This window comes from Oncorhynchus keta, chromosome 8, assembly GCF_023373465.1.
Source record: "Oncorhynchus keta strain PuntledgeMale-10-30-2019 chromosome 8, Oket_V2, whole genome shotgun sequence".
Classification (NCBI taxonomy): Eukaryota; Metazoa; Chordata; class Actinopteri; order Salmoniformes; family Salmonidae; genus Oncorhynchus; species Oncorhynchus keta.
The window spans coordinates 682,729-707,144 of NC_068428.1; the positions used below are offsets into that span (position 1 = coordinate 682,729).

Genomic DNA, 24,416 nt, shown 5'->3' on the forward strand with positions numbered 1-24,416 from the left:
TGTCGTCAAATTTACTTTCGAGAGATGGCAATGTTGTCATTACCGTTACTAGCAAAGTTCGTCAAAAATACCTAGCCACGCTCATGTTAACTGGCTAAAGTTATACTGCACCTAAAGTCAATCTGGCGACATCACTATCATGACGAAAGATTGAAGTTATGGTGTTTCCAAGCCATCTGAGTTGTATTGAGGTAGGCTAAGGTCAGGTAGCTAGCGATATTGATTATCAACAAGTACATAACCAGCAGTCTATGATTTACCTACTGGTACACTCACCACCACTGGGGACCAACGAACTCCAACCACCTATTCCGCAGGACAGGATCTTTTGGCAGGGCATGCCGACGCCGATCCTTTAAATGTGTTTGAGGCGACGTAACAGAAACAAGGGAGCCCCATTCAATGAAGGGACGAGAAGTGGGTGGACGGGTGATATGCACTTGGAGCTTGACAAAAGGGAGCATGATTTGTTGACATAATTGTAATCCAAACCCAACCCTGTTTTTTAGATGAGACCGATTGTATGACTTAAATGATCCTACTTACACTTTGAAGTTCATTTTGACACTAGAATACATGTTTGACTAGATGCCACATAGGCCGTTTTCAAAGGGATTAGTTGTTTTTTAGAGGCAGTCGCTCTTTAAAGGCTTCTGCTGTGGTAGGATCAGAATGCCCATGTCTTCACTCTCAGCTCTGTGCTTGTCAGGGCAAGGGGACTGGGAGAACGAGCCTGATGGGACAAACAACATGGCAGGGGAATCACTCGGGACATTCTGTTCTTACCGACTGGCTGGCTGATTTGCTGACTGACTGGTGTTAGTGAGGAGTTATTCTCAGCTGCCCCGGCCGTATCCTGAACCTGAACAGGCCCTTTGCTGTTGAACAAGTCATTTAGTCGCTTCAAAAGATGCATCGCTGTGCTAGAACTGAACTGAACTGAAATCTATTATGAGTCATGCATTCAAAGTAGGCCTACATTAGCATTTTCTTTCTGTCTTCCCTTTCTCACTTTTTACATTTTCTATTTTTACACTGTTTCGGGTTTGGGTGTGTGCGCACACATGCAATTTTGTACCTTTTTAGGTATTGTTAACCAGTATTGCATTTGCTCCCTGTATATAACATAGGTTAGGATACGGACTGTAGAAAGAGGCTGTTTGTGTGAGTCTAATCCCTATCATTAGATGTATGCTGTGAACCTCTTAGGAGAGGCCCTATGTGTTGGCCAAACATAAAACACTTACAGTGTAACAGGTCAGATAAAACACTTACGGCCTCCATGCGTTTCCTCTGTTCTCCCCCCTCCTAATGCATGGTTAGCCTGTCCAGGCAGATATTTCTCTGTGAGAACCCACTGAGTAGTCTTCTTTTTATGTGTCCCAAATGGCACCCTATTCCCTACTACTTTTGACCTCGGCCCATAAGGTTCTGGTCAAAAGTAGTGCACTAAATAGGGTATAGGGTGCCATTTGGGACACAAGTGGTGCATCTGATTGAGCCGTTCCCATGCAGGGAGGTTATTATTTAACTGTACCGTCACATCAAGTGCAGGCAGCGAAAGGATAGAGAGCTGCAGGCAGGCAAGGCGGGCAGTTTTCACCTTGGAGCACAGACTGAGGCTCAGCCGGGGCAGAGAGGAAGGATGCACTAGAGGCCACGACCTCCCCGTGGATACACCTCGCTTGTTTATGTCGCCGCTCCAGACCCACTTCCTCCTTCCCTCCCTCTCTCGGCCTTTTCAATAAATGTACTGCACACAGCTACAGTGTAGACTGTACATGCATTATAGCACACCCATAATAAGTATTTCCACACCTCTCTCAAATGCATGCATGTGCATAGTGTGTACGCACAGCACACACACACACAGCCGGGGGTGCGATAAGTTTTCGACACCTTTCTGTAAGCTTCTCTCAGAGAGTGCTGCTGCACATAAACAGACCTGATGAGGACCAGTCATTTTGTTTATGCAGCATTCTCCTTCAAACCTGGTCCCGGTGGGTGTTGGGGCTTGACACAAAAACATAAATCTGTTATTCTGCTTCCCGATCGATATCATGAGGTGTTAAATTGAGCTCAACACGTGCTTTCTATGAATTTTAGCAGAACGTAGCTCTTTGCTTTGCCTCTTTTATCTTCAGTTGCAGGTAGTCTTAGATCTGCAGAGAAAATAACTATACTTTGAGTGTAGGTTTTAGAAACCTAATGGCTTGTTCAGGGGGGGGGGGGACCTCGTCATTTCAGTTGAACCATCAGTAACTACACTTTTGCAGACAGAATTGACCTTGCTGGAGGTTGGTTGGAACACAGGCCGTAATGTCAGAGTGACTTTGTGCACTGATTGACTCATTTCAAAGCAGCCGTACTGTGTTTGAACACGTTGCCAAAGGCAATTAAGAGAAACCGCTGTGCTAGCTGGTGCCTTGACATTGTCAGAGGCAGAGGACATGGGAGGCGGCATTTAAGACAACTGGGTCGTGTTCTGCAATGTAGAAAATGTATTGAAACAGGCAGCTACTTAAGTACCTGTCTAGTGAGAACATAGAATTTTTGTTACAAAACTTTTTGCTACGGTGTGCACTACTGAACACAACATTGGATAGGATCGTTCTGTACTGTCTTGTTTTCTTTGGTGCTAAGACGTGTTGACTTGGCACATTAGCACCAATCGTGTAATAGTAGTCTCTATTCCACTCTACTCTCAGAATGTTTTATAGTTCAACTTCATACTGTGAAACGTGTAGATTGACAATGACTAATTCACAGTAAAGTGTCCCTCTGGGCGCTTTGTGTAAGAGACATGGGGCTCTTCTTGGGTGACCTTGTAGGACAGAGCATATGTTCGGATGAACACCATCCGCTCAGCTCCTAATGCTGCTGTAACATAACAGACATAGCAAAGGTCAAGTTCAGGACAAACTGCATTAGCCGCTGGGTGAAATCCCACTGGTCGGGTCTTGATTATCATTGATGGTGATTGAATATTGACCCTGGCCTCCTGCATAGCTTAATCAGCCTGGAAGGGGACACATCCCAATAATACTAAGCAGCAGCATCCTTTCATATGGCCTATTTCCTTGTGCTCGCTGATTTAAACAGACTTGATGGAGTCCTGTCGAATCAGTGCAGGGTTACAGTAAGTACATTAGCAAAGGAAACCATGAATAGTATTGGGATGAAGCCTCGTAGTATCTTTGTCTGCAACAGGGGAGTGTGCTGCGTTTGGTGTCAGGCTGGGGGAGGAAGGCAGGACTGTAATTGTGGCACTTCTCTGCTGGAATGGCGACCCTGTCATTGTGGTGCTGGCAACCCAATAGAAAGACGAAGCCCACATTTTAGGACCCTCCCGAGATCAGAGCTAGCTAGTCTATTCCTCTGAGCTCAGTGGCATATTTCTAAACGGCTCCGCTCCTTTAAAGAGTAACGTTATAGTACTAATGACTCATACTGAAGGATGGAAATAGCCTTTTTCTATGCCAAGGGTTTGTATCTATATACAATATGGTGTCTACATGTGCATGTTATAAAAGTGGTCGATGGCTGCAATAAGATATGATTGGATTATGTCCACTCTTTGCTTAAATGACAACTAGCAGGCATATAGTGGATTATATGTGTTGCATTTTATGATAGAGGTTGTAAGCTTTAGTTGAAACTGTCTTTAAATTATGTTTATTTTCTTTTTATACCACCCTCTGTAGGTGTGACTTGGACCTTTGTATGTTTAGGCTTCTATTTGTTTCTGTTGACAATTTTGGTAACAGAGGACCTTTGCACAGCATCTAGAAAATAAAATCTAAGCTAAACACCACTGTCACCATGGAGAGAGACAGAGCCGTCAGAAACAACTTTCTATTCTAGCTTTGGGAATGACACTGGGAAGGTAGTCTATAAGTCGTCCTCTTTTTCTGTCCCTCTCTCTCTCTCTCTGTCTCCTCTTTGTCCATGGCAGCTCCTGGAACTGTTTGACAGTGAGGACCCCCGGGAGAGGGACTTCCTGAAGACTGTCCTGCATCGGATCTACGGGAAGTTCCTAGGGTTGCGGGCTTTCATCAGGAAGCAGATCAACAACATCTTCTTGCGGTGAGTGAATAGTGCCCCTCGTTCACCGGAACAAACAGCAGGGCATCCTTCAAAGACACACACAGGGAACCTTAAAACTGGGTTCAAACCCCCCGCAGCTCAGCCCATAAAAGTTTCATGGCCGTATTCATTAGGGCCTACGGTAGCAAAACGTTTCACAACGGAATAGAAATTAGCATAACTCATTGGAAGAGTTCAGGTAGTCCCGCCGTGTTTCAGTCCATTTTCCTCCGCTTGTTGCCGAATGAATACGACCCTTGTGTTTTTCTCCAGTTGGCTCCTTTTACAATGCCACCACTGACCACCGCCTCCTTTCAAACTGCAACCACCCGTATGTCTCTGAAAGCCCACACCTGTCAGTTAGTTTCCCCTCTTCTTTCTGTCAATGCCCTGGCTGAGAAGGGGAACTGTGCTGCTGTGAGTTTCCTTGGCAGGCTTTCCCAGCCATGCTCTTTCAGACAGAAACAGCAGCAGCGGCTTGCGGACAACTGATAGATGGGAAATTATCAAGACTATCTCTGTCAGACCCCACAGCACATCTGTTGTCAGTGCAGCGGAAATGTCCTTTGGTCATAGGGTCAAAAGTCAAATGGGATTCTCATAATGGATAGTTTCAGACTTTCTAGTGCTATGATGACAGTAGAGTCATTATTTTGGATTGCAATGATGTTGAGCCTTTCTCAATCCTTCGGGCTCCACTCCTAACCCCAAACATAATGTCTCATCTCAAGTCACGAACACTAGCAAAACTGTACCTCCATTCACATTACTCAAGTATAGAAAAATAATTAAATAATCATGAGACACAGAAGCAGTGCAGAGATTCCTGTTGCTGTGGTTACAGAGAAACGCTTTACTCCTTGTTGATTGAGGGAGCAGCCCACTCAACGTTGACCATCTGCCGCCAGGATTAAAAATGCCATCGGAGGGCATTCAAGTGCTCCATTAGAGCATCCATGCCCACTGCACAGTCTGACTGGCAGGGCTGTACCAACGGCTTCCAGAGAGCCCAAAATGGGTCACTCAAAAATAAAAATCATTGTTTGGTGGTGGGGGGGAGCTCTGTTTGGGCTGTTGGGTCTACTGCTCTGCTTTCTGCAAATGAGGTAGGGGGTGTTAGTTGGGTTAGGAGCACTACAGTGGCTGAGCACATTTCACAGCTTTTACACTTTGTGATTCGACTCGGTGAGCATCAAAGTCAGCAGAGGGAGCCATTTTAGCCTTCCTAATGCACTGTCTCTCTCTCTCTGCTCCGTTGTGTCCAATCAGAACCGTAGTCTCTGTGTAGTCATTTGAAGTTTGATTGTGGTTTGTGTTGTCTGATTCTGGTAGGTTCATCTACGAGACCGATCACTTCAATGGAGTGGCCGAGCTCCTGGAGATACTGGGGAGGTGAGTCCAGAGGTTTTTGTGGTGTGATTTCAAGGATGCATCGACAAAATCAACATATAGTAATGTTATCAAGCATCTTTGACTCTAGCTGCATGTTGCACAAAACTGCAGTAGCACAGCAAGCACATGACATTGTATTAGGTGGAACTAGGACATGAAACCTTGTACACTCATATGCCATAATATCTCAATTTTACCTGATTTACTCAAATCGCTACATTAGAGGTTCCCTTGAGTGCTTCTACAGGCTGCTCTGCTGTTAACATCTTAACACCACAGAATTCTGTGAATCTCAGTTGCACTGCTGACCTCTGTCCTTTTCAACTATTTGAGTTAAGGTCATCTGGGGGCGCGTCCTGTTAAAAGAAAAATGAAGCTTTGTTGTTTTTTTCCACGGTGAAATGTCTCCCTGGTTCTACCTATGAATACTCAACTCTCTCTGCCTCTCAGACCACCCACCCGTGTGTGTGTACAGTCTCTCATGCATGCGTGTTTGCTTCTCAAGGCGATGAGTGTTGTATTTGTATATCTGCAGCATCATCAATGGCTTTGCACTGCCGTTGAAGGCGGAACACAAGCAGTTCCTGATGAAGGTGCTCATCCCCATGCACACCGGCAAAGGACTGGCCCTGTTCCACGCACAGGTAACCAAACACCTTATACAAGATCAATAAATAACCCATTTTAAGAATTTGCTTTAACTACTCTCTCTCAGTATACAACCGCTCTTCTGTTTTTAGCACTTATCTAAATCTGAGAAATGTAACTGGCATTATATGGGTTTAAAATGAATTCTAGGTCCAATGTTATACAATATTATGACATAGTAATTAGCTTAGCGAGCCATTTGTTCTGTCAGGTCAGTCTTTTTGAACAGTAGATGATGTAGAAGCCTGTGTAATCATAACTCCTGAACTAAAATGAACTGTGCTCTGAAAAAAGCATTGGATAACAGTGCCTTCTAGAGGCCGTATTATACACTTGAAAGCTCTGATAGGGTTGTATGCACTCAGTGTACAAAACATTCCATAACAGACTGACCAGGGGAAAGCTATGATCCCTTATTGATGTCAACTGTTAAATCCACTTCAATCAGTGTAGATTAAGGGGAGGAGACTGGTTAAAGAAGGAAGCCTTGAGACATGTATGAGTGCTATTCAGAGGGTGAATGGGTATGGTAAAAGATACCAGGATCACCGGTTTGAGTGTGTCAAGAACTGCATTGCTGCTGGATTTTATACACTCAACAGTTTCCCATGTGTATCAAAAAGGTTCAACCACCCAAAGGACATCCAGCAAACATAACATAACATTGGAGTCAACATGAGCCAGCATCCCTGTGGACCGCTTGACACCTTGTAGAGTCCATACCCTGACGAATTGAGGCTGTTCTGAGTTGAAAATGCAGTGCAACTCAATATTAGGAAGGTGTTCCTAATGTTTTATACACTCTGTGTATAGTACACACCTCATTGGAATGTTTCTGTTAACATTAAATACGTAAGCTCACTTGCCTGTTCTTTGTCCTTTCAGCTGGCCTACTGTGTTGTCCAGTTCCTGGAGAAGGACCCCACCCTCACTGAGCCGGTACTCTAACTAACTAACTAACATTCCTTACAATCTACTATGGAGACACTAGGTTCCCATAAGAAAAAGTTATATATAATATATATATATATATATATATATATATATATACACAGTGCCTTGCGAAAGTATTCGGCCCCCTTGAACTTTGCGACCTTTTGCCACATTTCAGGCTTCAAACATAAAGATATAAAACTGTATTTTTTTGTGAAGAATCAACAACAAGTGGGACACAATCATGAAGTGGAACGACATTTATTGGATAATCAGTCGTATATTGCACAAATCTGGCCTTTATGGAAGAGTGGCAAGAAGAAAGCCATTTCTTAACGATATCCATAAAAAGTGTTGTCTAAAGTTTGCCACAAGCCACCTGGGAGACACACCAAACATGTCGAAGAAGGTGCTCTGGTCAGATGAAACCAAAATTGAACTTTTTGGCAACAATGCAAAACGTTATGTTTGGCGTAAAAGCAACACAGCTCATCACCCTGAACACACCATCCCCACTGTCAAACATGGTGGTGGCAGCATCATGGTTTGGGCCTGCTTTTCTTCAGCAGGGACAGGGAAGATGGTTAAAATTGATGGGAAGATGGATGGAGCCAAATACAAAACCATTCTGGAAGAAAACCTGATGGAGTCTGCAAAAGACCTGAGACTGGGACGGAGATTTGTCTTCCAACAAGACAATGATCCAAAACATAAAGCAAAATCTACAATGGAATGGTTCAAAAATAAACATATCCAGGTGTTAGAATGGCCAAGTCAACGTCCAGACCTGAATCCAATCGAGAATATGTGGAAAGAACTGAAAACTGCTGTTCACAAATGCTCTCCATCCAACCTCACTGAGCTCGAGCTGTTTTGCAAGGAGGAATGGGAAAAAATGTCAGTCTCTCAATGTGCAAAACTGATAGAGACAACCCAAGCGACTTACAGCTGTAATCGCAGCAAAAGGTGGCGCTACAAAGTATTAACTTAAGGGGGCTGAATAATTTTGCACGCCCAATTTTTCAGTTTTTGATTTGTTAAAGAGGTTTGAAATATTCAATAAATGTCGTTCCACTTCATGATTGTGTCCCACTTGTTGTTGGTTCTTCACAAAAAAATACAGTTTTATATCTTTGTTTGAAGCCTGAAATGTGGCAAAAGGTCGCAAAGTTCAAGGGGGCCGCATACTTTCGCAAGGCACTGTATATATATGTGTGTGTGTGTGTGTGTGTGTGTGTGTGTGTGTGTGTGTGTGTGTGTGTGTGTGTGTGTGTGTGTGTGTGTGTGTGTGTGTGTGTGTGTGTGTGTGTGTGTGTGTGTGTGTGTGTACACTACCGTTCAAAAGTTTGGGATCACTTAGAAATGTCCTTGTTTTTGAAAGAAAAGCACTTTTTTGTCCATTAAAATAACATGAAATTGATCCGAAATACAGTGCAGACATTGTTAATGTTGTAAATGACTATTTTAGCTGGAAACAGATTATTTTTAATGGAATATCTACATAGGCGTACAGAGGCCCATTATTAGCAACCATCACCCCTGTGTTCCAATGGCACGTTGTGTTAGGTAATCCAAGTTTATAATTTTAAAAGGCTAATTGATCTTTAGAAAACCCTTTGTTAACACAGCTGAAACTGTTGTTTTAATTAAAGAAGCAATAAAACTCGTTGAATATCTAGAACATCAGCAATTGTGGGTTTGATTACATGCTCAAAATGGCCAGAAACAAATACCTTTCTTCTGAAACTCGTCAGTATATTCTTGTTCTGAGAAATTAGGGCTATTCCATGCGAGAAACTGCCAAGAAACTGAAGATCTCGTACAATGCTGTGTACTACTCCCTTCACAGAACAGCGCATGTGGGAGGCCCCGGTGCACAACTGAGCAAGAGGACAAGTACATTAGTGGCTAGTTTGAGAAACAGACGCCTCACAAGTCCTCAACTGGCAGCTTCATTAAATAGTACCCACAGAACACCAGTCTCAACGCCAACAGTGAAGATGCTGGCCTTTCAAACAGTCCATTTATATTTTCCAATGGGGCTATACATTTGGGTGAGTTTTTTTCTCTCTCCTGAGTAGCCTCGTTTCACTGACAAAAATCAAATGAAACCATCTAGTGTTAAGCGAAATAACAGCACAATGTCAAATGCAGGTAGCCAAGTAAAATAATTAGCATCCAATCACGTTAACCGTTACTCTTTCGTAGGAATTCCGTTAACTGTCCATATGTAGCCAAACGTAGCTGCTTCTAATGTTGGTATCTGTACTGATGGCTCAAAAGCCATGACAGGGAGACATAGTGGAGTGGTAACGCGCATGCAAGCAGTTGCTCCTGACGCCACTTGGATACACTGCAGCATCCACCGAGAGGCTCTTGCTGCCAAGGGAATGCCTGACAGCTTGAAAGATGTTTTGGACACTACAGTGAAAATGCTTAACTTTGTTAAAGCAAGACCACTGAACTCTCGTGTATTTTCTGCACTGTGCAATGATATGTGCAGTGACCATGTAATGCTTTTACCACATACAGAAGTGCGCTGGTTATCAAGAGGCAAAGTATTGACACGTTTTTTAAAAATTGAAAGATAAGCTTAAAGTTCTATTTTACTGACCATAATTGTCGCTTGTCTGACCGCTTGCATGATGACGAGTTTCTCACATGACTGGTCTATCTGGGTGATGATTTTTCTTGCCTGAATGAATTGAATCTAGGATTACAGGGACTCTGCAACTAAAAAAAAAAAAGAAACGTCCTCTCACTGTCAACTGTGTTTATTTTCAGCAAACTTAACGTGTAAGTATTTGTATGAACATAAGGATTCAACAACTGAGACATAAACTGAACAAGTTCCACAGACATGTGACTAACAAATTGAATAATGTCTCCCTGAACTAAGGGGGGTCAAAATCAAAAGTAACAGTCAGTATCTGGTGTAGTATCCACCAGCTACATTAAGTACTGCAGTGCATCTCCTCCTCGTGGACTGCACCAGATTTGCCCGTTCTTGCTGTGAGATGTTACCCCACTCTTCCACCAAGGCATCTGCAAGTTTCCTGACATTTCTGGGGGGAATGGCCCTAGCCCTCACCCTCTAATCTAACAGGTCCCAGATGTGCTCAATTGGATTGAGATCCGGGCTCTTCGCTGGCCATGGCAGAACACTGACAGAATGAGCAGTATTGCTGGTGGCATTGTCATGCTGGAGGGTCATGTCAGGATGAGCCTGCACGAAGGGTACCACATGAGAGAGGATGATGTCTTCCCTGTAATGCACATCGTTGAAATTACCTGTAATGACAACAAGCTCAGTCCGATGTTGCTGTGACACACCACCCCAGACCATGACGGACCCTCCACCTCCAAATTGATCCCACTCCAGAGTACAGGCCTCGGTGTAACGCTCATTCCTTCGACGATAAATGCGAATCCGACCATCACCCCTGGTGAGACAAAACCGCGACTCGTCAGTGAAGAGCCCTTTTTGCCCGTCCTGTCTGGTCCTACGGCGGTGGGTTTGTGCCCATAGGCAACGTTGTTGCCGGTGATGTCTGGTCAGGACCTGTCTTAAAACAGGCTTACAAGCCCTCAGTCAGCCTCTCTCAGCATATTGCAGACGGTCTGAGCACTGATGGAGGGATTGTGCGTTCCTGGTGTAACTAGGGCAGTTGTTGCCATCCTGTACCTGTCCCGCAGGTGTGATGTTCGGATGTACCGATCCTGTGCAGGTGTTGTTACACGTGGTCTGCCACTACGAGGATGATCAGTCCTGTCTCCCTGTAGCGATGTCTTAGGCGTCTCATAGTACGGACATTGCAATTTATTGCCCTGGCCACATCTGCAGTCATCATCCCTCCTTGCAGCATACCTAAGACATGTTCACGCAGATGAGCAGGGACCCTGGGCATCTTTCTTTTGGTGTTTTTCCAGAGTCTGTAGACAGGCCTCTTTAGTGTCCTATGTTTTCATAACTGTGACCTTAATTGCCTACCGTCTACCGTAAGCTGTTTTTATGGTTCATTGAACAAGCATGGGAAGCAGTGTTTAACTTCTTGGATATAGGGGGCGCTCTTTTAATTTATGGATAAAAAAAGTTCCCATTTTAAACAAGATATTTTGTCACGAAAAGATGCTTGACTATGCATATAATTGACAACTTTGGAAAGAAAACACTCTGTTTCCAAAACTGCAAAGATATTGTCTGTGAGTGCCACAGAACTAATGCTACAGGCGAAACCAAGATGAAATTTCATACAGGAAGTGCCCCAGATTTTGAATGTGCTGTGTTCCAACGTCTCCTTATATGGCTGTGTATGGGTCACGAATGAGCTTAGACTTTGTCGTTTCCCCAAGGTGTCGACAGCATTGTGACGTATTTGTAGGCAAATCATTGGAAGATTGACCTTAAGAGACTACATCTACCAGGTGGCCGTTTGGTGCCCTCCGTTGCAATTATTGCGTAATCTCCAGCTGCGTGTATTTTTTTGTTTGCTTCGAGGAGAAACACAGCTGCCACGAATGATTTATCATCGAATAGATATGTGAAAAACACCTTGAGGATTGATTCTAAACAACGCTTGCCATGTTTCTGTCGATATTATGGAGTTAACCTGTTGCGACGAGCCATCCCGGATCCGGGATCGTGAATACAGCCTCAAGCTCATTACCATAACAGAACGTTAACTATTCATGAAAATGTGACTATTCATGAAAATCGCAAATGAAATGAAATAAATCTATTTGCTCTCAAGCTTAGCCTTTTGTTAACAACACTGTCATCTCAGATTTTCATAAATATGCTTCTCAACCATTGCAAAACAAGCATTTGTGTAACACTATTGATAGCCTAGCCCAGTATTATGCCTGACATGCCTGACATTCAGCAAGCAACATTTTCACAAAAACCAGAAAAACATTCAAATAAAATCATTTACCTTTGAAGAACTTAAGATTTGTAAGTCGCTCTGGATAAGAGCGTCTGCTAAATGACTTAAATGTAAATGTAAGATGTTTTCAATGAGGAGACTCTCAGTTAGATTGCAAATGTTCAGTTTTTACAAAAAATATTATTTGTGTTGACAAATCGCTCCGTTTTCTCCATCACGTTTGGGTAAGGAAAAAAATTAAAATTAAGTCATTAAAATGCAAACTTTTTTCCAAATTAACTTCATAATATCGACAGAAACATGGCAAACCGATGTTTAGAATCAATCCTCAAGGTGTTTTTCACATATCTATCGACGATAAATCCAACGTGGCACATGGACCTATGGAGATTACGCAATAATTTCGACACAGGACACCGGGCGGACCCCTGGTAAATGTAGTCTCTTATGGTCAATCTTCCAATGATATGCCTACAAATACGTCACAATGCTGCAGACATCTTGGACGAACAGCAGAGAGCATAAGCTCGTTCACGGCACATTCACAGCCATATAAGGAGCATAAAAAACAGAGCTTCAAAAATTCTGCTCATTTCCTGTTTGAGTTTCCTCTTGGTTTCAGCATGAGTTCAGCACTCCAGATAATATCTTTGCAGTTTTGAAAAAAAAGCTGCCAATTATATGCATAGTCGAGCATCTTTTCGTGACAAAATATTGCGCTTAAAACAGGCACGTTTTTTTATCCAATAATGACATAGCGCCCCCATAGGTTTAAGAGGTTAATTTGGAAAAAAGTTTGGCGTTGTAGAGACTGCATTTTCGGATTTTTTTCTTAGCCAAATGTGATGAACAAATCGGAGCGATTTCTCCTACACAAATAATATTTTGGGAAAAAATTAACATTTGCTATCTAACTGAGTCTCTTCATTGAAGACATCCGAAGTTCTTCAAAGGTAAATGATTTTATTTAAATGCTTTTCTTGTTTTTGTGAAAATGTTGCCTGCTGAATGCTTGGCTTAACCTCTTGCTCCTACCTGGCACGCAGGCGTCCCATCTAGAGCTCTGGAAATGCAAATGCGCTAAGCTAAATGCTAATAGTATTAGTTAAAACTCAAACGTTCATTAAAATACACATGCAGGGTATTGAATTAAAGCTACACTCGTTGTGAATCCAGGCAACAAGTCAGATTTTTAAAATGCTTTTCGGCGAAAGCATGAGAAGCTATTATCTGATAGCATGTAACACCCCAAAAGACCCGCAGGGGACGTAAACAAAATAATTAGCATATTCGGCGCTACACAAACCGCACAATAAAATATAAAACATTCATTACCTTTGACCATCTTCTTTGTTGGCACTCCTAGATGTCCCATAATCACTATTGGGTCTTTTTTTCGATTACATCGGTCCATATATAGCCTAGATATCGATCTATGAAGGCTGTGTGATAAACGGAAAAAAATAGCGTTTCATAACGTAACGTCATTTTTTTAAATTCAAAAAGTCGACGATAAACTTTCACAAAACACTTCGAAATACTTTTGTAATGCAACTTTAGGTATTAGTACACGTTAATAAGCGATAAAATTCATCAGGAGGCGATGTCAATTCTATAGGTGTCTGTTTCGAAAAAATGTCTTGGAGAGAGCTCGACCAAAACATCCGGTCGGAGACCGGAGGGAATCGATTCCCTTGATTCGGTTAGACCAAGAATCAATTGCGAATCAAATGACAAGACTCTAGACAACGTGTGGAAGCTGTAGGCACAGCAACCTCGGCCTCATTTAATTCGGTTCACTTTGAACAATTCCTTGAAGTCGCGGATGGATATTTATTTCCATTTTCAGTGATCAGATTTTCATGCACTTTTCGATGAAACGCACGTTCTGTTATAGTCACAGCCGTGATTTAACCAGTTTTATAAACGTCTGAGTGTTTTCTATCCACACATACTAATCATATGCATATACTATATTCCTGGCCTGAGTAGCAGGGCGCTGAAATGTTGTGCGATTTTTAACAGAATGTTCGAAAAAGTAGAGGGTCGACTTAACAGGTTAATGCTATGCTAGCTATCAATACTCTTACACAAATGCTTCTGTAGCTATGGTTGAAAAGCATATATTATGAAAATCTGAGAGGACAGTGTTGTTAACAAAAGGCTAAGCTTGTGAGTGAATATATTTCTTTCATTTCATTTGTGATTTTCATGAATAGTTAACGTTGCGTTATGGTAATGAGCTTGAGGCTATAATTACGCTCCCGGATACGGGATTGCTCGACGCTAGAGGTTAACCTGTTGAGTGTAGGGGGCAATATTTTGATGTTTGGATGAAAAACATACCCAAATGAAAATGCCTATTTCTCAGGCCCAGAATCTAGAATATGCATATACTTGTCAGATTAGGATAGAAAACACTCTAAAGTTTCCAAAACTGTCAAAATATCATCTGTGAGTATAACAGAACTGATATTGCAGGCGAAAACCTGAGGAAAATCCAACCCGGACGTGCTGTTTTTCCTGAAATACTCTGTTTCATAGCCTGCCTTCGCTCCATTTAAAGGGATATCAACCAGATTCCTTTTCCTATGGCTTCCCCAGGGTGTGAACAGTCTTTAGACATAGTTTCAGGCTTATATTTGGAACAATGAGCGAGAAAGATCACATCGCGTCATTGGATGGCTGGGTGCCAGCAGCTTTTTGCATGCGCAACAGCTTGGAGCAGACATTTTCTCTCTCCTATTGAAGAAGCTACATTCCCGGTTGAAATATTATCGATTATGTATTGTAAAAACAACCTGAGGATTGATTATAAAAAACTTTTCGTCTGCCCGGTCTTGTCTGTTCGAGCCTGTGGATTTCTGAACAAAATGCGCCAAACAAATGGAGGAACAAAAGGAACATTTATTGTGTAACTGGGAGTCTCGTGAGTGCAAACATCCGAAAATCATCAAAGGTAAGCAATTCATTTTATTGCTTTTCTGACATTCGTGACCAATCTACTTGGCTGCTAGCTGTTTGTAATATTTTGTCTACTGAGAGAGATGTCCTTACATAAACGCTTGGTATGCTTTCGACGAAAAGCTTTTTTGAAATCTGACACGCCAGGTGGATTAACAACAAGCTAAACTGTGTTTTGCTATATTGCACTAATGATTTCATGAAAATGAAATATTTTTAGTATTTTAATTTTAATTTGGTGCTCTGCAATTCAGCGGATGTTGACGAAAATTATCCCGGTAACTGGATGGGTGCATCAAGAAGTTAAACCCTTTACAATGAAGATCTGTGAAGTTATTTGGATTATTGCGAATTATCTTTGAAAGACAAGGTCCTGAAAAAGGGATGTCTTTTTTTGCAAGTTTATATTCAATGTGCAGGACAAAATTGAGGCTATGATTAAGAAGTTGGAGCTCTTCTCTGTCTGCAATAACAAGGACAACACACGGGTCTTTCCATCATTGTATGATTTTTTTGTGTGCAAGAAAACTCAAGTTTACGGACAATGTGAAATGTGATATAGCGAAGCACCTGAGTGAGTTGGGTTTGCGGTTACGTTATCCCATTCATACTATGCCTCCAGTACACTTACCGATATCTGAACAGGAGAGCCTCATTGAAATTGCAACAAGCGGTTCTGTGAAAATGTAATTTAATCAGAAACCACTGCCAGATTTCTGGATTGGGATGCGCTCAGAGTATCCTGCCTTGGCAAATCGCGCTGTTAAGACACCGATGCCCTTTGCAACCACTTACCTATATGAGAGTGGATTCTTGGCCCTCACGAGCATGAAAACTAAATACAGGCACAGACTGTGTGTGGAAAATGATTTAAGACCGACTCTCTCCAATACAACCCAACATTTCAGAGTCATGTGCGTCCTTTCAAGCACACCCTTCTTGTTAACCTGTGGTGAGTTATTCACAATTTTCGATGAACAAATCATGTTTTGTATGTAAGATGGTTAAATAAAGAGCAAAATGATTGATTATTGTATTATTATTTGTGCCCTGGTCCTGTAAGAGCTCTTTGTCACTTCTCACAAGCCGGGTTGTGACAAAAACTCACACTCCGGAGGTGGCTCCAGCAACCTGTTCGGTGGCTACAAGGAAGAAGCAGCTGCGTCGAGACAGCCCCACAAGATGGCCTCCAACCATTTCGCCCCACCAGAGCCCCAGGGTGTCATCAGGCAAACCAAACCCCCAGGACCTGAGCCCTAGGACCATGCCTCAGGACTACCTGGGCTGGTGACTCCTTGCTGTTCCCAGTCCACCTGGTCGTGCTGCTGCTCCAGTTTCAACTGTTCTGCCTGCGGCTATGAAGCCCTGACCTATTCACTAGATGTGCTACCTTGTCCCGGACCTGCTGTTTTCGACTCTCTACCGCATCTGCTGTCTCTAACTCTGAATGATCGGCTACGAAAAGTTTGCATGATGATAATGCATATCCATATTATTATTTTTTTCTATGGGGGTGTGAGATTTATGTTAGACTATATCATCATATATTTTAAAATGTATGTCACGTTTATAAACTACGTGGCAGTAGAATGGCCCGTACTGAAAAACTCAGGGACTTTCAACTTGGCACCGTCATAGGATGCCACCTTTCCAACAAGTCAGTTTGTCAAATGTCTGCCCTGCTAGAGCTGCCCCGGTCAACTGTAAGTGTTATTGTGGAGTGGAAACGTCTAGGAGCAACAACGGCTCAGCCGCGAAGTGGTAGGGCACACAAGTTCACAGAACAGGACCGTCAAGTGCTGAAGCATGTAGCGAGTAAAACTCCTTTGTCCTCGGTTGCAACACTCGCTACCGAGTCCCAAACTGCCTCTGGAAGCGACGTCGGCACAATAGCTGTTCGTCGAGAGTCATGGAGTGAGTTTCCATGGCTGAGCAGCCGAACAGAAGCCTAAGATCACCATGCGCTAGCCAAGCGTCAGCTGGAATAGTGTACATCTCGAATCCATTGTACTCTGGAGCAGTGGAAACACGTTCTCTGAAGTGATGAATCATGCTTCACCATCTGACAGTCTGAGAACAAATCTGGGTTTGGTGGATGCAAGGAGATGGCTACCTGCCCCAATGCATAGTGCCAACTGTAAAGTTTGGTGGAAGAGGAATAATGCTCTGGGGCTGTTTTTCATGGTTTGGGCTAGGCCACTTAGTTCCAGTGAAGGGAAATATTAACGCTACAGCAATTCAAAAAAACAAAAAAAATAGACGATTCTGTGCTTCCAACTTTGTGGCAACAGTTTGGGGAAGGCGCTTTCCTGTTTCAGCATGACAATGCCCCGTGCACAAAGCAAGATGCATACAGAAATGATTTGATCTGTGTGGAAGAACCTGACTGGTCTGCACAAAGTTCTGACCTCAACCCCATCGAACACCTTTAAGATGAATTGCAACACCGACTGCGAGCCAGGCCTAATCTCCCAACATCAGTACCCGGCCTCACCAATGCAATTTTGGCTGAATGGATTTAAGTCCCCGCAGCAAATTTCCAACATCTAGTGGAAAGCCTTCCCAGAATAATTGGGGGCTGTTATAGCAGCAAAGGGTGGACCAACTCCATATTAATGACCATGATTTTGGAATTATATGTTCGATGTCCAGGTGTCCAAATACTGGAGTGTATATGGGTTTTAAATATATGGTCAATGCCATATATTACTTTTCCATATTGGGTTGTGGATGTCAGCTTTCCTGTAAAGCTGTAGGAATGTGTCTGTTTCCTATAGGGAACAAACAGTGCTTCCTCAAACTGTTTTTATTTTATTTTATTTATTTTTTTTCAAAATCACGAATTACTCATATTGTACTAAGGTAAATAGCATGTCAAATACTGCAGCGCTATCGTCCTATGCACATTACAGTTGTTGTTTTTTGACTAAAGACAGACAGAAAAAATGAAAGGCTCTTCCTTGGAACTAAATGTCATCTGTTCAATCCTCAGGTGATTCGGGGACTGTTGAAGTTTTGGCCCAAAACCTGTAGCCAGAAGGAGGTATGTCTGGCTGTTTCGGTCTATTTCTCTGTTATGACTGCCAGATTACACCGCACACTGGAGCAGATACTTGTAAAAAAAAGTTTACCGGCATCTCTTGAACATCTGTGTCTTGTTGTTTTCCACCTGCCCTAGGTGATGTACCTAGGGGAAATCGAGGAGATCCTGGATGTCATTGAGCCCACCCAGTTCAAGAAGATCCAAGAGCCCCTGTTCAAGCAGATCTCCAGATGTGTGGCCAACCCCCACTTCCAGGTACAGTCTTGACTTCCAACTTTTAGCTCCTAGTGGAAAGGAAATTGGCAAAGGGCCTCAATAAAAAAAGTATCTCCAGCAAACCCTTATCATTTTAAAAGGCTATTTGATCATTAGAAAACCCTTTTGCAAGTATGTTAGCACAGCTGAAAACTGTTTTGCTGAATAAAGAAGCAATAAAACTGGCCGCCTTTAGACTAGTTGAGTATCTGGAGCATCAGCATTTGTGGGTTTGATTACAGGCACAAAATGTCCAGAAACAATGCACTTTCTTCTGAAACTCGTCAGTATATTGTTGTTCTGAGAAATGAATGCTATTCCATGCAAGAAATTGCCAATAAACTGAAGATCTCATACAGCGCTGTGTACTAGTCCCTTCACAGAACAGTGCAAACTGGCTTTAACCAGAATAGAAAGAGGAGTGGGAGGCCCCGGAGCACAACTGAGCAAGAGGACAAGTACATCAGTGTCTTGTTTGAGAAACAGATGCCTTACAAGTCCTCAACTGGCAGCTTCATTAAATAGTACCTGCAAAACACCAGTCTCAACGTCAATAGTGAAGAGGCGACTCCGGTTTCCTGGCCTTCTAGGCAGAGTTCCTCTGTCCAGTGTCTGTGTACTTTTGCCCATCTTAATCTTTTCTTTTTATTGGCCAGTCTGGGATATGGCTTTTTCTTTGCAACTCTGCCTAGAAGGTCAGCAAACCGGAGTTGACTTTGAGACTGGTGTTTTGCGGGTACTGTTTAATGAAGCTGATCTATTTTATTTTATTTTATTTTAATGGATAATATTTTTCAATGTTGCTTTTCTTTCAATAACAAGGACATTTCTAAGTGACCCCACACTTTTGAACGGTAGGGTACCTACAGTGCATTCGGAAAGTATTCAGACCCCTTGACTTTTTCCACATTTTGTTACGATACAGCCTTGTTCTAAAATTGATTAAATTAGATTTTTCCTCATCAATCTACGCTAGGGATGCACGATATATCGGTGAACATATCGGTATCGGACGATATTAGCTAAAAATGCCAACATCGGTATCGGCCGATGTCTAGTTTAGGCCGATGTGCAAAACCAACCTGACGTGCATACCTATGTAATGTAGGTATATGACGCCACGTAAAAGTTTTGCGCTACACGTGCAACACAGCATTCCTAACCTTGCCCGCAATGTCGAGCAGTCATTTGAAAGACTAAGAGAATTTTCAACGAGACAACTCAAAAGGTAAAATCCATTAAAGCCAAGATAATGGATTTCATTGCACTTGACAATCAACCGTTCTCTGTCATGGGTGATGTTGGCTTTCGCCAGCTGGTTGATCACCGGTACACACTACCAAGTGCGCTATTTTTCAGATGTTGCCCTACCGGAGTTTCACAGTAAAGGCGTCACTGCTATTAGCTTCACGTCATACATACTATGGAACACCGTTTGGGTCTTTGTGTTTAAAAAAATATACAGTAGCACTGTCAAAGCTGTACAAAAAAAGTCTGCAAACACCGGCCACGAACGATGTTTACAATACCGCGTTGGTAATAAAGCATCATTTGTTTGACCACAACTTCTGGGGTAGCTAGCTTTAGCACCAATACAACCAGCCTGATAACAATGACCAGTAGAAACTGCAGTCATTTTCATTATTCTTAGCAATGATTTAGGAATCCTTGTGAGTAAGTATTAGCTAGGTTGCCACTTGTTGTTTGCCTATTGAAATTGAACTTCAGTTCATGAAAATAAATAGCTAGCCAGCTACTTAACCCTGTTTCCCAAAGCTAATGTTATAAGCAGCCAGCTAGCTTCATCTGGCTAGTGAGGCTCGACCAGACTGGTCGTGTGTTGTGAAGCGAGCCACAATAAAGATTAGGCACAATAGTGGAAATTGCGGTTTGCCTTCAAAATTAAAGTATGACATTGACAGTGATGCAAAATAATCAAAATAGTAGAATTATGCCATACTTTTATATAGAAGGCTAACTGCAAATTCCACTATCCACTAGCTTCACATAGATGGGTCCGACCACCATTAATCAAATAAGAACTGTCTTATAAATTAGGGTGGTTTTAGATGATGACATCTAGATTATGTCGTTTCGCTATGTTTTTGGGGAAGAACATCCATGAGCTAGTTTGCTTTTTTGTTATGACCAGCACTATAGGTGCGCGAGACAACTTTACCAGCATGATAGCATACGTATCGATGAATCGTTGTGACATATGAAATATGAGTGATGGTGTAATCAATGTGTAATAGCTACGTAAAAAATGTATGAACGTGTTAAATTATTATGTGACGTGCAGTCAATTTCAGGTCCTGATTGGTCAACAAGCTTATTTGACAGTTCAAATTGTGTTATTTGACACGCAAAGACCCAAACGCCATTCCTTAGCAAAGACCCAAACGGCATTCCATAGAAATCCTGGTTGAGAATGAAACTACTGAACAAATGAGCAACTAAACAGAAGAGCAAGTAAGTGAAAGAAATAGGTTTTGATTATGTTTTACTGGTAATGGGAACATACGTAAATGCCAACAAAATAACTTTTTGGTGTGTGCGTAACCTTTATTTAATTAGGCAAGTCAGTTAAGGACAAATTCTTATTTACAATGACGTCCTCCCCCGGCCAAACCCGCCAATTGTGCACCGCCCTATGGGACTCCCAATCACGGCCGGATTTGATACAGCCTGGATTCGAACCAAGGACTGTAGTAACTCCTCTTGCACTGAGATGCAGTGCCTTAGACCGCTGCGTCCATGTGTGTGTGTTAACTATTTAACTGTACTAGAATGCTTAAACAATTTATTTTATATATCGGGTGTTTTGGCAAGGAAAATACTGGATAACGGAATCGGCCAAAAATGTCATATCGGTGCATCACTAATCTACACACACTATCCCATAATGACATTATTTTTTTTCTGATTTAAAAAAAAACATGTTAAATGATCATATTTACATAAATATTCAAACCCTTTACTCAGTACTTTATGGGGTATTGTGTGTAGATTGATGAGGAAAATGTTTTATTTAATACATTTTAGAGTAATGCTGTAACGTACAAAATGTGGAAAAAGTCAAGGTGGTCTTAATACTTTCCGAATGCACTGTATGTATTATATTCCGGAAGCTAATTTCCTGCAATTCTATTCATTTTACCATAGGTTTTTGTACTGTGTGTTTAAATACTGTATTCTCGACATAGCTCATTCTAATATTTTGACTACATTGCATTTACTGTTTATACATGCCACATATTTATTTATTAGATTCTTGACATACAGTAGCTCACTAATATATATACTGCTATACGTATTATTCTTAGTATATCTTGTGTTTATTTTACCAGGTAAATTGACTGAGAAGGCGTTCTCATTTACAGTAACGACCTGGGGAATAGTTACAGGGGAGAGGAGTGGGATGAATGAGCCAATTGTAAACTGGGTATTATTAGGTGATGGTTTGAGGGACAGATTTGGAATTTAGCCAGGACACCGGGGTTAACACCCCTACGATAAGTGCCATGGGATCTTTAATGACCTCAGAGAGACGGCACCCTACAGGGCAGTGTCCCCAATCACTGCCCTGGGGCATTAGGATATTTTTTAGGAAGGAAAGCGTGGAAGGAAAGAGTGACTCCTACTGGCCCTCCAACACCACTTCCACCAGCATCTGGTCTCCCATCCAGGGACTGACCAGGACCAACCCTGCTTAGCTTCAGAAGCAAACCAGCAGTGGTATGCAGGGTGGTATGCTGCTGGTGTAAATTAATCCGGTGTACACTCAGTGGCCAGTTTCGAAATGCCATTCTGCATACCTCTGTTGTACTGTGCCGTTATTTTCCTGTTTGTGGCCCGCCTGTTAGCTTGTACAATTCTTGCCAATCTCCTTCGACCTCTCATCAACGAGCTGTTTTCGCACACATGATGTTTTTAGTTTGTCGCACCATTCTCTGTAAACCCTAGACACTGTCGTGCGGGAAAACCCAGGAGGTCGGTCGTTTCTGAGATAATGGAACCGGCACGCCTGGCACCAATGATCATTCTTTTGCCCGTTCTAACAATAAAATGGAACAGTAAGTCATTACCTCGATACCTGTCTGCCTGCTTTATATAGCAAGCCACGGCCACGTGACTCACGGCCTGTAGGAGCAAACCATTTTCAGTGAACGGGGTGGCATACCTAATAAACTGGCCACTGATTGTATATACGTATAGATTGCATTTGGATTAGTGTTAATTGGATTCGTTCCAACATTTCTTGTGTATTTATTTATTTTGTTGTCTACTTGTTTGACATGTTACTGCATTGTTAGGAGCTGGTAATAAAACCATTTCGCTGCACCCGCTGCTAAACAATACCTCATAATGACAATGCAAAAATTGTTTTTTAGAAACTTTTTATAATTTATTAAAAAATAAAATCGGCTTTCGCATTTACAAGTATTCAGACCCTTTACTCAGTACTTCGTTGAAGCACCTTTGGCAGCAGATACAGCCTCATGTCTTCTTGGGTATGATGCTACAAGCTTGGTACACCTGTATTTGGGGAGTTTTGACCATTCTTCTCTGCAGATCCTCCCAAGCTCTGTCAGGTTGGATGGGGAGCGTTGCTGCAAAGCTATTTTGAGGTCTCTCCAGAGATGTTCGATTGGTTTCTAGTCCGTGCTCTGGCTGGGCCACTCAAGGACATTCAGAGACTTGTCCCAAAGCCACTCCTGCATTGTCTTGGCTGTGTGCTTAGGGTCGTAGTCTTGTTGGAAGGTGAACCTTCGCCCCAGTGTGAGGTCCTGAGCGCTCTGGAGCACGTTTTCAACAAGGATCTATGTACTTTGCAGAGTTTAACTTTGCTTCAATCCTGACTGGTCTCCCAGTCCCTGCCACTGAAAAACACCCCCACAGCATGATGCTGCCACCACCATGCTTCATCGTAGGGATGTTGCCAGGTTTATTCCAGACGTGACGTTTGGTATTCAGGCCAAGCTGTTCAGTCTTGGTTTCCTCAGACCAGAGAATGTTGTTTCTCATGGTCTGAGAGTCCTTGAGGTGCCTTTTGGCAAACTCCAAGCGGGCTGTCATGTGCCTTTTACTGAGGAGTGTCTTCCATCTGGCCACTCTACCATAAAGGCCTGATTAGTGGAGTACTGCAGAGATGGTTGTCCTTCTGGAAAATTCTCCCATCTCCACAGAGGAACTCTTGAGCTCTGTCAGAGTGACCATCGGGTTCTTGGTCACCTCCCTGACCAGGGCCCTTCTTTCCCGATTGCTCAGTTTGGCTGGGCAGCCAGCTCTAGGAAGAGTCTTGGTGGTGTCAAACGTCTTCCATTTAAGAATGATGGAGGCTACTGTGTTCTTGGGGACCTTCAATGCTTCAGAAATGTTTTGGTACCCTTCCCCAGATCTGTGCCTCGACACAATCCTTTCTCAGAGCTCTATGAACAATTCCTTCGACCTCAAGGCTTTGTTTTTGCCCTGACATGCACTGTCAACTGTGGGAACTTATATAGACAGATAGGTGCCTTTCCAAATTATGCCCAATCAATTGAATATACCACAGGTGGACCCCAATCAAGTTGTAGCAACATCAAGGATGATCAATGGAAACAGGATGCACTTGAGTTTAATTTCTAGTCTCATAGCAAAGGGTCTGAATACTTTAGACATATTTGCATATTCTATTATAGTCGATGGTAAGTGATGACTCAACAAAATGTGACAACCAATTTTCGCTGTAACGAAACAAAATATTTATAAAATGATTTTGGAAATAAACTACCAGCAACAGAAAGAGTAAAAGTAAGGCCACATGTAAAAATGGGTGAACTTAATGTGTCATTTGTTAGACTGCCAGCCCAGCTCATTTCCTCTTGATCCCTACAGGTAGCAGAGCGAGCCCTCTACTTCTGGAACAACGAGTATATCCTGAGCCTCATTGAGGAGAACATCGACAAGATTCTTCCTATCATGTTTGGTAGCCTGTACAGAATCTCCAAAGAACACTGGAACCCGTACGTACTCCACTCTCAGGTTCTCAACCCATTGCCCTCAGGGTAAAGCAGTAACAAGTAACAACGCAATGCTTAATACTGAACTCTTAACTAGAGGTTGGGGTTTTAAGTTTTCTGCGATATCTCTATAACTGTATGTATGACAAATGGTATTGCTTTATTGGGGCGTAATACAAGTTTGTGTTTTTCTAGTTATCCAAT

At 42.4% G+C, this 24,416-nt stretch overlaps 1 protein-coding gene across 1 annotated transcript in view; it reads left to right on the plus strand.

Annotated features, from left to right (window-relative positions):
* Positions 1 to 24,416, plus strand: part of LOC118386647 (serine/threonine-protein phosphatase 2A 56 kDa regulatory subunit alpha isoform-like) — a 109,209-nt gene that overhangs the window by 82,846 nt on the left and 1,947 nt on the right. The window contains exons 5-11 of the mRNA XM_035774359.2: positions 3,956 to 4,086; positions 5,419 to 5,478; positions 6,014 to 6,122; positions 7,012 to 7,065; positions 17,902 to 17,952; positions 18,088 to 18,207; positions 24,088 to 24,215. Of these exons, the coding sequence (XP_035630252.1) occupies positions 3,956 to 4,086; positions 5,419 to 5,478; positions 6,014 to 6,122; positions 7,012 to 7,065; positions 17,902 to 17,952; positions 18,088 to 18,207; positions 24,088 to 24,215 (653 nt within the window). The remainder of the gene's footprint in view (positions 1 to 3,955; positions 4,087 to 5,418; positions 5,479 to 6,013; positions 6,123 to 7,011; positions 7,066 to 17,901; positions 17,953 to 18,087; positions 18,208 to 24,087; positions 24,216 to 24,416) is intronic.